The sequence below is a fragment of the Pisolithus orientalis genome (genome assembly GCF_024613125.1).
Source record: "Pisolithus orientalis strain OTSU chromosome Unknown F5J12scaffold_3, whole genome shotgun sequence".
NCBI classification, from domain to species: domain Eukaryota; kingdom Fungi; phylum Basidiomycota; class Agaricomycetes; order Boletales; family Pisolithaceae; genus Pisolithus; species Pisolithus orientalis.
Genome location: NW_026260784.1, coordinates 49,339 through 64,004, shown reverse-complemented (window position 1 = coordinate 64,004; position 14,666 = coordinate 49,339). Strand labels below are relative to the sequence as shown.

Below are 14,666 nucleotides of genomic sequence, written 5' to 3'. Positions count from 1 at the left end.
TTTGTTCTCTGAGAGGCTGACAATGATGGTGGCACTGGCTGCAAACATGGAACAAAGTTGCTTCAAGTGGATTTTATGACCCTTGTAGAGTAGCTCCATCCAGTGCTTGTTGTCAGTCCACCAAATGCAAGAAAGAGACATTCTTTGCAGTGCAAGGGATGTGGCATGATGTTGTAGAGCTTGAATGTGACTGAATGGGGAGTTGGTGTGCTCTGTGAACCAAGGCTGTAGTTTGTCACATGCCAGCTCTTCCACACCATCAAATCTTGATTCCAATCATTGCCTCAGTTCCTTTAGGCATACTAAGTGAATGCAGTATGTGAGCCTGGTAAGGTAGTATGTCACTGCAGCAGGCTCCTTGCGCTTTCCATCTCCCTCCAAAGTGTACAGAGCCAGCATTTGCTTTGTGGAACAGGGCATGGCATTGCCAGTGGTCTTGGGCCACTTGGTCATCCATACTTCAGTCAAGACCTGGTGAAGGCTGGCAGAGACATCCACTCCTTCTTTGATGGTTGGTCCCAGGGCAGTGACCTTTGCAATGAGGCTGTCAGGCAAAAGTAGGCTGTATCTATTCTCCCACTGCACTTGCCCCAGCATATATCACAATGCAATGACTGGTGCAGAGTAAGTGTCCATTGTGGCCTCATTCTGGTGGTGATGGAAGGGAGTGTTGCTGATACCTCTGTGAGTCCAATGTTAGCACACCAATTTAGTATACATGTATCTTAAATCACTCACTCTTTGAGTGGTGCTAGATCTTCTCTTGAAATTTTTACCAAGTCACATAGCATCTGTATGTCATGGCCAGAAACATCCTCATGCCACCAGGTTGCTCAAAACTGAGGGCTGATGATACATTCATCCTGTTGCATTCCAGATGTGGATACCTGTTTCATCTCTTTCCCAAGATGGAGAATGGTGTCATTGATGGGGATGGAGGGTATGGGAGTGGTAGAATTGTGGTCAGGGAAGAGAGCATGTCCAGAACCTCCCCTACTGAGTTGCTGCATCTTACATGCAGGCCAAGATTTGGGAGTGGGGGTATCCTTGTGGCATTCCCTGTGATGTACCTGCATGCACTTGACAAATTTAGAGACAAATAAACACTGTCCACAGGCTAGCCCAGTTAAGACCTTGAGGTCTTTAAAAGGGAACTGACCCTAGCAAAGTGAGGTACAGGCAAGTGCTCCAGAAGACCCATCCCAGCCAATACTTGTTTGAAGTGCTCCATGTTCACTTGTAAGCCCTTGTGCTGGTTGTGGAGATGTGCAAGTGCTTCACTTTGAATGAGAGCAACTTGACATCAGTGGCACCAGATTGCATGCAAGGCAGGATCCACCACAAGGTTGATGTATCAAACCATCTGTTGGATCATATGTACCAGGTGCCTATATAACAATCAATATATTAGTCATCAGTGGAGGTTTGTGTACATTGATTTGCAGCCTATTTGCTTTATCCTCATCAACAGTGCCATCAAAAGCCTTCTGTCATGAACAAGCATTCACCACCCATGTATCTTAAATGCTTATATCTTTCAATATCATTGCTGTCTGCTCAGAGGATTCCTTATGATAACTTGGCATCTTTGGGGAATCTAAATCATCTTTTGTTGCCACAATCATCTTAGAGGATGAGTGAGTGCTGACATATTCACCAGTGATGAACCAAAAATATATATCTTAAATGCTTGCTGCAACATGCTGTGACTCTTCCTTTTCAGCAGACTGCTGTAGATGGCTGACTGTTTGCTTCAAGGAGGTCAGTTAGTGATGGAATCAGGATAATGCTTGTCTTGAATATTTACCTTGTCCTGTATTGTCCTTGTTGGTGATGTGATCAGTGTACATATATGCATCATAAATGTTTACCTTGTCCATCTGATGGTCCAATGCCTTGAGAGTTCAGTGAGCATTTCCTCCTTGCTGATGACATGTCATTGACTTACTACACTGGTGCTACCACTATCATTATTTACTTCAGGTGGCTGACCCCATGTAGACTTCACTTTCTTCATGTGCTTCCTCAAGGTTTCAATGTTCTTGTAAACTCTTTTGGGATTGGGAAATCCACTGTCTGAGAAATGGCACTTGAGATAGTCATCTTTATTCCTGTGCACAGTTATGTGCTGTCCCTGAGAAGTGAAGTGTTCAACTGGGGCAGGACATTCCCTTCTATGGCAACTATATTCATTTTTGCCTTTGGGACTGGTTTTGCAGGTGGGGCAGGTCAACATGCTGTGGAAAGCAACAGGGATACCAGAACAGTGAGGAAATGTAAGAGTAAGGTGTAAGAAACTGCTGGGAGTATAACACCAAACAGTTTGGTTGCAGGAGGTTGTGAGGTTGTGAGAGGATGGCAAAAAAGTTTGGTAGGCAAAATCTCCTGTCACATGATGCAAACTCAACTTGCTTCCTCATTAGGAAATACACAGCCACAGCATTTGGGGACTTTACAATAATTAGCCTTTATCAAACCCTTTCAGAACTGATGATGCATTATAACTTGGGAACTGCTGAGCACAATGCCAGTACTTTTGTAAGGATCTTCATCATACAGATGGCTACCTGTCTGAACAAGTGTATTGATAGATCTATATGAGTTTCCATGAGGATCAGTGTAACCAGTCATAGGTTATAATGGACTGAGGATATTGAAATAGCTGTTAATCTTAATCAAGATACACTTTACACTCTTCCCCAAGGCCAAGACTGATAAGGACAACATGCTGATGTGTCTCATGACCAAATAGAAATGAAGCTAGTGGCATGATGGGGCTGGTAAGAATACTGCTTCTGATGCTTTCCCAATGGATCAGAAAGACCAGGAAGGTACTGCTGAAGATAGTAACATGTGGTGGAGGAATCACTGTGGAAACAAGTTTTTCTCCAGGGAAGATTTAGATAGTGTCAAACTATCAGGAATCCAGTCCAAGTCCAAGGAGATAAGATAAGATGGAAAAAGGAAAAATGTACATAACATAACAATGATGTCCAACAATGTCCAACAATGGTTTCCTGGTTATCCTAGACCTTGGGGAAAGGCATAGGGTGAAGCACTGCCTGGTTGTGACCACATGATCAGAAATGATCAGAGGAATATTATGAAAGTGGCATTAAACAAGGAAGGATCCCTCAGGAGCTTCCCCAGTTGGTTGGTATGCATGTGTCAAAGTCACACAACACCCCTGACTTCCTCTTAGAGCAGAGTAGGAGCAGGTTGGGCCGCAGAGCACTGGGGTCAAAGTCTGGAGCAGATCCAACCACTGGGTGGTGGGATATGCAACAAACAATGAGCAGAGGAGTATGGAGGAAAGTTTTGGGGACAGAGGTCAGAGTCAGAGGTTGGAGGTTGGATGGGAGGGCATCAGGTTCAGCTAGTGTGCTGCCCCCCTGCATGAGCTCAGCCCTCATATTTCAGAGGCAGAGTGGACTCAGAGGAGTGGGGACAAAATTCCAGGGGGAACTCAGAGGGAGTCAGAAGTGGGGACTTTATTGTCAATATTCATACTGATCACATCAGAGTACTGTGTGGCCTTATATACAATGTAGGTCAAGGGCAGGGCAGTGTAGAATGCAAACTAATAAATGTATAACAGGTTAGTAGTACCTCTGACACAAAGAAAGGTTCCCAGGGTGTGGAAGAGGGCAGAGTAGATGTTAGGGGCTATGCTGATGTCATGGTCATGACAGCATGCTGGGAATGCTCTTTGAGATGGAGTCAATGTAGTTTTGTCTAGCTTCTTTGGTGGAAATCATGGAGAAGATTTTGATGCTTAATTGGAGTGAGTCATGTTTAGTGTCCTGGTGTACTGGCAACACACTGTTGGATGCCAGGTGTTATTTGAGTAATGCCCTGTCCTCATGGGCTTCAATGAAATCTGTAGGGGGAATTGGTCAGTATACTGGCACAACTCATTAATGAGTTATGCAACTCACCCTGGTCAAAGAATCTGACCAGCCACACCCCCCCATCCCTCACCACCTTGGTACCTGCATTGATTGCAGTTTGAGACATGTCTCACATCTTCTGTCATGACCATGACACCAGCATAAGCCCCTAACATCTACTCCACCCTCTTCTGTACCCTGGGAACCTTTCTCCACCCTCTTCCAATGCATTCCAATGCTCCTCTGACCCTCCCAACACATCTCCACACCTGTCTGGGGTCCCCTGTCCACATTCTGACCACCTCCACTCAACTCCACTCTCAGGCCAGTCACATGGAAGCCAGACCTTCATCTGTGCCTCCTCTGAAGCCTTGGTTGGCTCAGTGGGCTGTCAGACTTGTGGCCCTGCATTCCAGATAGGGTTCTGCCCTTGTGTCAGCTTTCTCTGTTCTTCCACTCCTTTGGTATTTACCCTCTCTCCCTCATAGTAGTTCCCTTGTCTCAGTAAAGGTCCCCATCATCCCTATCCTCTATCCCTTGTGTCAGAGGTACTGCTAACCTGTTATATGTTTATTGGCTTGCATTCTACACTGCCCTTCCCTTGACCTACATCATATATAAGGCTGCATAGTACTCTGATGTAATCAGTATGCCACTTCCAACTCCCTCTGAGTTCCCTCTGGAGTTTCATCTCCACCCTTCTGAGTCCACTCTGCCCCTGAAATACAAGGGCTGAGCTCATGCAAGGGGGCAGTGCACTAGCTGAACCCAATGCCCTCTCATCCAACCTCTGACCTCTGACTCTGACACCTGCCTCTGAAACTTCCCTCTGTATTCCTCTGCTCCTTGTTCATCACATATCTCACCACCCAGTGGTTGGATTCACTTTGGACTTTGACCACTGTCACACACCAAAGGTGTTGTGGACATGGTTACAGCTGACTCTGCCTAACTCATCAATGAGTTGCACACAATGCCCATGCCATGCAGATGAAGACTAAAGGCCTCATGTGTAGAAATACTGCTAGATGTGAGCAGTCATCCTTGGCACAAGAACAAGTTGTCAGTGCTAAAGAGAAAAGAGGAAGTGAGTTAAGTGCACATTAAAAGTTTTTAGTGCCCATGTACAGCATTCTGGTTTTTGTCATATCTCTGCCATTTCCAAAGATATTGACTCCATTCTCACACTTGCTTAAAGTGCTCAGCCACATGATTCTGCCTTCCAAATTTGGAGAGGATCCTTGCACCCTATGCATTTCTACAGCACTCCATCCATCAGATGCTCATTTCACTAAGTCCATCATTAATGGCTGCCTCTTCATTGATCATCTCACTTGTCTCATTTGCCAGAGACAGTGGCTACATATATCTGCCAGGCATTCCCACCAGCTTCCATCCTGAAGCCCCCTGGTTCATTCCATCATTGTCAGCCCTGACTTATGCCCTTCAATTCTGGAATTAATACTTCCCTATCTAGAAACACCATCCATCTGTCATGCTATCTTTGGATCTAGTGATGTCTCCACTGAGATCTGACTTGCATCACCACCCCCTAATGTGATATCAGTGTGCTTACTCAGTTTCTGACTCCATTTGACTCATTCTGTGATATTTTGACTATCCTTGACTTGTTCATTGCCAATACTTACCAATCCTCTTTGCCTGCTTACTTTTCAGTTCTTGCTTACTCATCATGATTACTCAGTCCTTACTCATTACTTACCAAGTGTTTGTGCCTTGTTTGTCACAAGCTGCGCTCCCCCCACAGTATATGAACCCCCATGTACTTAGCTACAACCCAAGCAATCAAGAGGCAATCCAGAAGTCACTCAGCAGTCAGTTCAGCTCAGCTCAGCATAACTTGTTGTCAACAGTTGAGGCTCCACAAAGGGGTCTAACTGCCTCCATCCTTTATCTGAAGCTTCATCCACACTTAGTCAGCAAGTATTGCTTAGTCATCCTCTCACTCCTGCATAACTTGTCATTGACTTGCACCAGGAGCATGTTTTTATCAAAGTCCATTACTCCAGAGTACTTTTGGCTGAACACCTTTGCTCTGTTCAGCATCCCCAGTCCAGTCATCACTCACTCATCTTCTCCTGCATAACTTGTTGACAACTTGCACCAGGAGTACTCCACTTGAAGTCCCCCCCCCCACATTAGATTTCTTCTGCCCTCCAGGTTCCATGGAGGTAAACCACCACTCACTCACATTTGTCTTTGGTGTTGGATTTGTTTGGTTTTCACCAGCTTTCCACACTTTGACTCACACCACTGTACTCCACAGCCCAACTCACTCCTACTCCACCCTAAGGTGTTGTGTGACTTTGACATCTTCTCAGAGAAGGCTTGGAGGATTTCCTCTATGGCTTTCTTGTGCTGGAGGAATGCAGTGCAGTAAGCTGAATGCTGCTGCATGTAGGTCACTTGATGGTTCCCATTGTACAGGATACACTTGGGCCCCTGGGCAGATGGGGTCCACTTGACCCTGTTGGAATATGGTGATGCACTTTCATTCTGCAGGCTTGACTGGTCAATGTCAGCCTTGTGAACCCCAATGTACAATGCATATTGGATGAATCAGTTTTGCAATCCATGACTCTCAACTCCCCTGAGAAACTCTCCCATGAATGCCTTGTCTATGTCCTGGAGGTTAATTTGGCAACAATCCATCACAGGCCCAGTGCCCAGATCATCATCATCCATGACTGTAGTGCACACCCCAGTGTTGACTGATTGACAAGTTTTTTGACAATGTCTTGTGGTCCTCTGATTTCTGTGGGGAGAACAGAAGCAACATTGGTTTCTGACAAGGCACTATTGAACTGGATCTGATCCATGTTCATGATGGAATGATTAGTGGCAACATGGTTGGTCACATTAGTTCTGGGAATGGTGATCTTGCAACTTGTGCATACAAGGCAGAGAAATTCTTTGTTGACAGCCAAATGGAGCATGCTGAGATATGGGATACAAAGATCCTTGCCTTCTCCACAGCCCTGGCTTCCCTGGCTCCTCTCCTCTCTTCCTTTGCATTCTCTGCCTTCTCCTTTTGTATAGTCTGATAATCAGACTTGAACTTGCCCAGGTGTTGAACACCCTCCCTTTCCTCTTCTTCTCCTTGTGTCCCCCAGCACTCTTCAACATCTGAATTGGTGCCCACCTTTGGAAGCTTGATACCATATGACATGAGCAACTCTTCATCCTCACCAAATTTATTCAGTACATTCTGTGAAGGCAGGGAAATGCAACTGAGATGATGCTCCAATTCTCTTATTGGTACCTAAGGTTTGATAAAATCTTTCATGATAAGCAACCCTCACAGATGCCACTCACCAAATGAAATTTCTACCTGTCTGATAGACATCAGGAGCCACCTTTCCATTTGGCAGCAAGCCCAACTTGAGAGTGAATACAAGTCTACTGTTTGCAGCCAGTGTTTGCTGTTCCAAGGTTGCATGGAGGGCTTCCTGAGGCCCCTTTTTCAACACTAATGGTGCTAACATTCCACTAACATTTGATGTTTTGGATGTGAGCCATTGGGAATGCAGTCACCTGCATCATCTCTACAATGCACCTAACCACTTGCTCCTTGGGTTCAATTCACTGAAGTTGACAGTGTAGTTGGGCTCAGGTCACAGGTAAGTTGGGGTTCCACTGACAGTATTTGTGGACCAGCTTTTGAACTGCTCTCAATATGCTTGCACAATGTCTTCTGCATGATCCAAAAAACTCTTCACCAGCACTTGTGGTGGGAGAGTTACTGGCATGTAGATCATATATTCTTGCACAAAGTGTGGTGCCTGCATGTTGGTATTCAGCATGCCCAAGGCAGAATGCTGCTCAATGAACAAGGTGGAAATCTGAAAATGTAAAAGCAGAAATCAGTTCAGCATGGGGCCCAGATGAGCAACCAGTAGCTTAAACTCACCATGTCTCTAGTCAGTCTGGACTGTGTAAGGCATTTTGCATTGTCAAACAGTGCATGAGTGTAGTCACACCACAGATGGTCCCCTCTCTGATTCATAGCAAAGGGCAAAAAGGGCTCAACACATGTAATCACCTAAACCTGTGTTCATTCCCTGACTCCAGAGCCACAGTGACTCAACTCACCTCCTTGATTGCTTCAGTGAACTTGATTGGCAGTGTGCTGACAGTGTGCTGGACATTCTGGAACAGGAGTTGATTTCTGATGGGAAGACTTGCAATGCTCTTGGGATATGCTTTGTGAACCAACAGCCCAGCCTTGATCCAGTCCACCTTGACTGCTATGTCTACACAGACCCTGTCATCATCATTGTTTTGGGGATCCAGAGTGACCTGATGCCCCTCTCTGGTGCAAGCACTTAGGATTTGTTGCCAATACTGATCCATCAAGCCTTGCTAATCAAGCTTTCTTCTCTTGGGTCCAGATAAGCAACCGGTCACTTATTTTGTCTGCTCTCAGTGGCTGTGCAGGTTGCATGCATGCAACTTGCCTAATGTGGTGGTTGCAAGCAGTGGCTGTGTAGGTTGCATGCAGTGGCTGTGTTGGTTGCATTCACTCACTGAGAGGTTGCAAGCAGTGGCTGTGTGCTTGCAACCTTCCTTATTTGGAGGTTGCATTCAGTGGCTGTGTTGGTTGCATGCAGTGGCTGTGTAGGTTGCATTCACTCACTGAGAGGTTGCATTCAGTGGCTGTGTAGGTTGCATGCAGTGGCTGTGCAGGTTGCATGCATGCAACCTTCCATATAAGGCAGGTTGCAAGTGGACCCTGGGGCAGGGTCCAGAAAGTAGAATATTAGGTTAGTGCACTCGAAACAAGTCATAGGGTGTCACAGTCAATGTGGACAGGGGCTTTGGTTCTGGATCAATGTTCATTGGTGTGGGTTGCTGTTCTTTGGTGTTCAATGGGGTTCGTCCTGCTGTATGGACCTGTGGATGACCCAATTAGGTCGATTGAGGTGGTCCGAGGGGGGACGAACACCACTTCAAGTGATCCGGCATGCTCTGAGGAGGAGTGGTCAGATGGGAACATTGGTATGTCTTAAGATGTATTTTAGTTGTATTACCAGACATGCAGACATGCAATAGACATAGGTGAGTCAGGCAAAGATGGTTAGTACACTCAGAACAGGTCTCCAGGTGTCCCTGTCAATGTGGACAGGGGCTTCAGTTCTGGATCAATGTTCATTGGTGTTCGTCAGTGTTCGTCAGTGTTCGTCCTGCTGTATGGACCTGTGGATGTCCAAATTAGGTCGACTTTGGTGGTCCTAGGGGGGACAAACACCACTTCAAGGGTCCAGCATGCCATGATGGGGAGTGGTCAGACAGGATCATTGGTATGTTATATCATGTATGTAGGTTGTATTACAAGACATGCAATTGACATAGGAGAGTCAGGCAAAGATGGTTAGCACACTCTAAACAAGTCACAGGGTGTCCCAGTCAATGTGGACAGGGGCTTTGGTTCTGGAACAGTGTTCTTCGGTGTGTGTTGGTGTTCGCCCTGCTGTACAGACCTAGACATGTTCAGAACAGGTCAATTGCAATTGAGCTAGGGGGGATGAACACCATGTCAAGCAGCCCAGCATGCTCCAAGGGGGAGTGGTCAGATGGGAACATCAGAATGTTATAAGATGTATTTTGGTTGTATTACCAGACATGCAATAGACCTAGGAGAGTCTGGGAAAAGTGATTAATGCATTCCACACAAGTCCCAGGGTGTCCCAGTCAATGTGGACAGGGGCATTGCTTCTGGAGTGATGTTCATTGGTGTTCGTTGGTGTTCGTCTGGCTGTATGGACCTGTAAATGTCCTAGCAAGGTCAATTGCAATTGATCTAGGAGGGACGAACACCACTTCAAATGGTCCAGCATGCCATGAGGGAGAGTGGTCAGACAGGAACATTGATATGTTATCCGATGTATTTTATTTGTATTACCAGACATGCAATCGACCTAGGGGAGTCTGGAAAAGCTGATTAATGCATTCCAAACAAGTAAACAAGTGCTCCAGTATGTTTACTCAGGGCCATCCATGCTGGACTGATGTTCACAAATGTTTGCCCATGTTCATCAGTGTTTGTCATGGTGGACGGACCAGGACATGGTACTACAAGACCCATGCAAGTGGGCCTGTATGGATGAACACCATTCCAAGTGGGCCAGCATGCTCCGAGGCAGGGTGATCCAGTGGGCATACTCGTATACTATCTGATGTAGATTCTGTATTTCATTGTAATACATGCAGTAATATAGACATACAGGAATCTGGGAATGATGATCAATGTGCTTGAACCAGGTCCCAGGGTCTCCCAGCATTTGGACATGGTCTGGATAGGGGCTTTGGTAAGGGGTTGATGTTCGCTGGTGTTCATCTGTGTTGTCTGTCATTCCCCATATTGTATGGACCTGTACCTATCAACCTGAGAGCAGAGGAAGAGGTTTCCATGGTATGAACACCATTTCAAGTGGTGCAGCATGGTCTCAGCAGGGGTGGTCGGGTGGGCACACTGATAGAATATCCAATGTAATTTATTTGGATTACATGAAAGTCGATTGACCTACCAGAGGCTGCAAATGATGTTCCATCTGCTCCAAAATGAGTGACAGGCTGTCACAGTCAATTTGGACAGGGGCCATGGTGCTGGCTCGATGTTTGCTGGTGTTTGCAAACAATTTCCCATTAGCAGCAGACTGACATGGGCCAAATTGTCAAGGACCATCCAACTGCAGCCTTGGTTGATCATGCAGGACTGGAAGTGGTCAGCCCAACTGTCCAGTCTGGGGCCAGTGGTTGGGAAACTTTTCGTTCTGTTTACCTGTCAGCTTTGGATCCAGTTGGATGCAACTTGGCTGAGAGGTTCAGAGGGAAAACCAGAGCCAACATCTTTGGAAGATGCCATTCAGAGTTGGACTCTGAACCAGACCTTTGTTGATATAGATTGTGGTTCCCATTCCTGTGGAACTGAATCCCAGTGTTGCCTAGTGTAGTCTGATCAGGTAGCAACATGTTTGGCATCTTGGGATGATACCTGGCCCAAATGTGAACCCCCCTCTTCAGCTTTGCTCCATCAAAACAATTCCAGATCAATCCAGCTGTCCATACCATGTCTGTGCCACTCGAATGACATGGCAGGACCATTTGGATCACACCAGAAAGGACCCTATGTGTCATTCCCCTCCTCTTATCCTGGGGGTGCTAATCCTGTAAAGTTTAGGAAGCATGAAAGCTTGTCAGGAATGGTTGTCCTGGAGGGCCTGAAAGTCACAATGGATGATGACAATGGTTGCAGCATTTCTAGGTGTCAGAATATCCATGTAAGATATGTTACCCTGCCCTCCCCATGTTCACTCCATCAAAACAATTTCAGAGATTGATCTAGCTATCTGAATTATGTCTACCCCATGGGTATGACATTACAAGAACATCAGAATTGTGTTACAAAGGTCCCCATATTTGTTTCATCAACATACCTCATCCCCTCCTCATACCCCAGGGATGGCGATCCAGTAACATCAGGAGGGGGTGCCAGCTTGCTAGGGATGGATGTCCTGGGTGTTATCAATCCCACTGAAGACAATGGAAATGATTTCCAGCCTCCCAGAAGTATTTCCAAAGAGATACCACTTTGTGGTCTGACCATCCTTCTACCCCCTGTAGATTTTTTTTCCGACCGCCAATTTCATTCAAATTTCACCTGGGACATCCCAATGGACATATCTATCGACTCCCAGCATTATTTCCCCCAAATTATGGTCGGGAGTTTGTAATTATAATTCCCCCAGGGGCTGTATAGTCCCCTTTGCTGATCTTTGCTTACTGTACAGAACCTGTGTCTGACTCTGGTTATGCCAGTCACCCAGACTTTGGCTATTAGTCTTGGCACAGCCACTATGGCTATCCACACTTTGCTAATCATCTTCCTAATAGCTTACCAACAAGTCTGGCTTCATGTTTGTTACTCTGGACTGGCCTTGTGTATTTAACCCCTGTACATACTTTGTAGCACTCCAGTCAGAATATCAACTTAGTATTACCCTCAACTCTGTATTACCCCTCGAGTCTACTTTATAGCTAAGGCCAAGCCTTAAGCTATCCCCAGCCCCTGTCCTGGACCTCTCCCTGGCTTGCATAAGGGTACAGCACATAAGCTGAGACCAAGGGAGGTAGATCCAACCCCAGACTGGCTTTCCCCTGTGCACACTCTAAGACTGGTCAGTTTCCCATGCTACCAGCCTTGTTCCCACACTCCCAGCCTTAAGTCTGGTCCTCTGGACTTAGCCCCTGACCTCCAGCCTTAACTCCAGTCCAACCAGACTTGGCCCCTGTCTCCCAGCCTTGACTTTGGTCACCTGAGGGTAAATCCATACTTAACACTTGCCTTTATCATGTCCCTTGCCCTCACCACTCACCCCACCACCACAATGACCTCCTCCATTGCTATCATCTCCCTCTCCCTGCACCTTTCCCTTGCCTTTATCTGCAGCACTGCCTTGCAGATGTTCTTTGTATGTGTATCTGATTGTTTGAAGTTAGAATTCAGTAGATGGGGAAAGACAGTATCACCATGCTTACAGTCAGGGTCCTCATCCTCCACTGGATCATAGAATCCCAGCATCATGTTGATCAGTCTCCATGCCACATCCAGAGTCTTCATGTCCTCATCCATTTCAAACTGAGTCAGGCTCCCACACCACATCTCACCCAGGGAGCACTCATGGAGAGCCCAGTCTGTGGTATAAGTATGTGAATAGCAGAAAAAGGATACAAGGAAATTGAAACACTTACCAACCTTTGCAATGCTGGTATGGTTGATGTTGTGGTCATTGTTGCATCTATAATTCCTTACCTGGGTTGGTTCATGGCACTGCACAAAATATTCTATCAACAAGTAGTTGTCAAATGTTGGACTGTGCCAATCAAGTGTGCAATCTCCACATTTGACTTTCTTCACCTCCACAACTACTTGAGCAAAAACCATGTTCATATATGTGAGTATCATGGTCAGGTTCTCCACCAGCAGCTCTTCCACCTCCACCTCCTCCTTGAATTGAAGTACCAGCTGGATCATCTTTTCTCTCCAAGTGAAAGCCTGAATAGGCTTGTAGTAGTAATGGGGGAGATCCATGATGACTTTATTGGCAGCATTGGTGACCTGGCATGGCCAGATGGACCCTTTGGAGCCTCCTGGAGCCAACCTAACATGTTGATCCTTTTCCAACAAGGTTTTGGGATTGTGGATGAATCTGAGGGAGGACAGGTAGTACTGGGTAGCCATGGTAGTAGTCAAGATCAATTACATAATCTATCTGGAATGTATTGTAAATTTACCTCCATCATTGATTGCTTATGTAAGTGGAATGTAAGGCAAATAGTGCATGTCATGCACCATATACATATAGTGAGACTGACCTCAAACAATCATGTCCAAGGCACAAAGATTCCTTGTCCTGATAGATGGATAGGAAGTATGCATACATACTGTAATTGACCAGTATGTAAAACTGGTCACAAGGTGATTTGGCAGAAGGATGGCAGGTCAGCCCTCACACCAAATACAGTAGTATACCTGTTCAGCACCATTACCATCAATTCCCCCTGTAAAGTGGTCAGGCAGACTATCCAAAGTGTTGAAGGCCACAGAACACTGATCAGTTTCAGCATGACCACCTGACTTCCTGCTGTAGATACTTTGCTGGACCATGTGTTTACCACAACATTAGTCAGACAGCATAAGGTGGTAGAAGCCTTGCAAACAAGGTATTGGAGGTATATGATAAGTTTCAGTATGGCCACCTGACTTCCCCCAGTCTACATTTTGCTAGACCATGTTTGTCATTGTTTGGCATGTCCTAACAACCTTTACCAATGTTAGTAAGACTGCCAAAGGTGGTGGAAGCATGGCGAACACAGGTTCTGGTGGTATATGATAGTTTCAGTATGACCACCTGGCTTCCTCCTCTCCATATATTTGTTCATCATTGTTCAGCACATCTTAACCTCACTTACCAATGTCAGTGGGTGATTTCAATGTGGTGGAAGCCTGCAGAGCACAGTATTTAGTGGTATATGACAAGTTTTGGTATGTCAACCTGACTTCCCCCTGTCTATATTTTGCCAGGCAATGTTAGCCATTGTTTGTCATGTCTTGACCACCTTTACCAATGTCAGTAAGACCATACACAGTGGTAGAAATCCAAAGAACACTGGCTCTGACAGTATATGATAAGTTTGAGCATGACCACCTGACTTCCCCCAGTCTATTTTTTGCTAGACCACATTCACCACTGTTCCTCATGTCTGAAACACCTTTACCAATGTTGACAAGACTATCCACTGTGGTAGGAACCTGACAAACACTTGCTCCAATGGTATATGATAAGTTTGAGCAGGACCACCTGACCTCCCCCTGTCTATATTTTGCTAGACCATGTTTGTCATTGTTCATCATGTCTTAACCACATTTACCAATGTCAGTAAGACTATCCATGATGGTGGAAACCTGATGAACATTGGCTCTGATGGTATATGATAAGTTTGACCATGACTGCCTGACCTCCTCCCTGTCTATATTTTGCCAGACCATGTTCATCATTGTTTGTCATGTCTTAACCACATTTACCAATGCCAGCAAGACTATCCATGATGTAGCAACCTGACAAATGCTTGCTCTGATGGTATATGACAAGTTTGAGCATGACCACCTGACCCCCCCCCCCTTTCTATATTTTGCTAGACCATGTTCCTCATTGTTCAGCATGTCCCACCCACCTTTACTGATGTAATTAAGGC

General features: G+C 45.8%; 4 protein-coding genes across 4 annotated transcripts; 1 reads left to right on the top strand and 3 right to left on the bottom strand.

Moving 5' to 3' along the window:
• Positions 1-276: 276 nt before the first annotated feature.
• On the bottom strand, positions 277-1,231 carry F5J12DRAFT_779564 (uncharacterized protein; the record flags this gene model as incomplete). The annotated part of the gene is made up of 5 exons (XM_051742387.1): positions 277-544; positions 605-682; positions 739-791; positions 888-1,070; positions 1,160-1,231. 5 exons carry the CDS (start codon positions 1,229-1,231, stop codon positions 277-279), a joined length of 654 nt encoding a protein of 217 aa, XP_051603989.1.
• Positions 1,232-6,562: 5,331 nt separating this feature from the next.
• Positions 6,563-8,264, bottom strand: F5J12DRAFT_779563 (uncharacterized protein; the record flags this gene model as incomplete). Its single annotated transcript, XM_051742386.1, has 6 exons — positions 6,563-6,776; positions 6,809-7,141; positions 7,227-7,380; positions 7,624-7,753; positions 7,822-7,842; positions 8,004-8,264. 6 exons carry the CDS (start codon positions 8,262-8,264, stop codon positions 6,563-6,565), a joined length of 1,113 nt encoding a protein of 370 aa, XP_051603988.1.
• A 449-nt stretch (positions 8,265-8,713) lies between these two features.
• F5J12DRAFT_779562 (uncharacterized protein) lies at positions 8,714-9,507 on the top strand (the record flags this gene model as incomplete). Its single annotated transcript, XM_051742385.1, has 6 exons — positions 8,714-8,909; positions 8,945-8,969; positions 9,147-9,211; positions 9,234-9,281; positions 9,308-9,359; positions 9,411-9,507. 6 exons carry the CDS (start codon positions 8,714-8,716, stop codon positions 9,505-9,507), a joined length of 483 nt encoding a protein of 160 aa, XP_051603987.1.
• Positions 9,508-12,282: 2,775 nt separating this feature from the next.
• On the bottom strand, positions 12,283-13,152 carry F5J12DRAFT_888206 (uncharacterized protein; the record flags this gene model as incomplete). Its single annotated transcript, XM_051747240.1, has 3 exons — positions 12,283-12,392; positions 12,450-12,605; positions 12,663-13,152. 3 exons carry the CDS (start codon positions 13,150-13,152, stop codon positions 12,283-12,285), a joined length of 756 nt encoding a protein of 251 aa, XP_051603986.1.
• Positions 13,153-14,666: the final 1,514 nt, after the last annotated feature.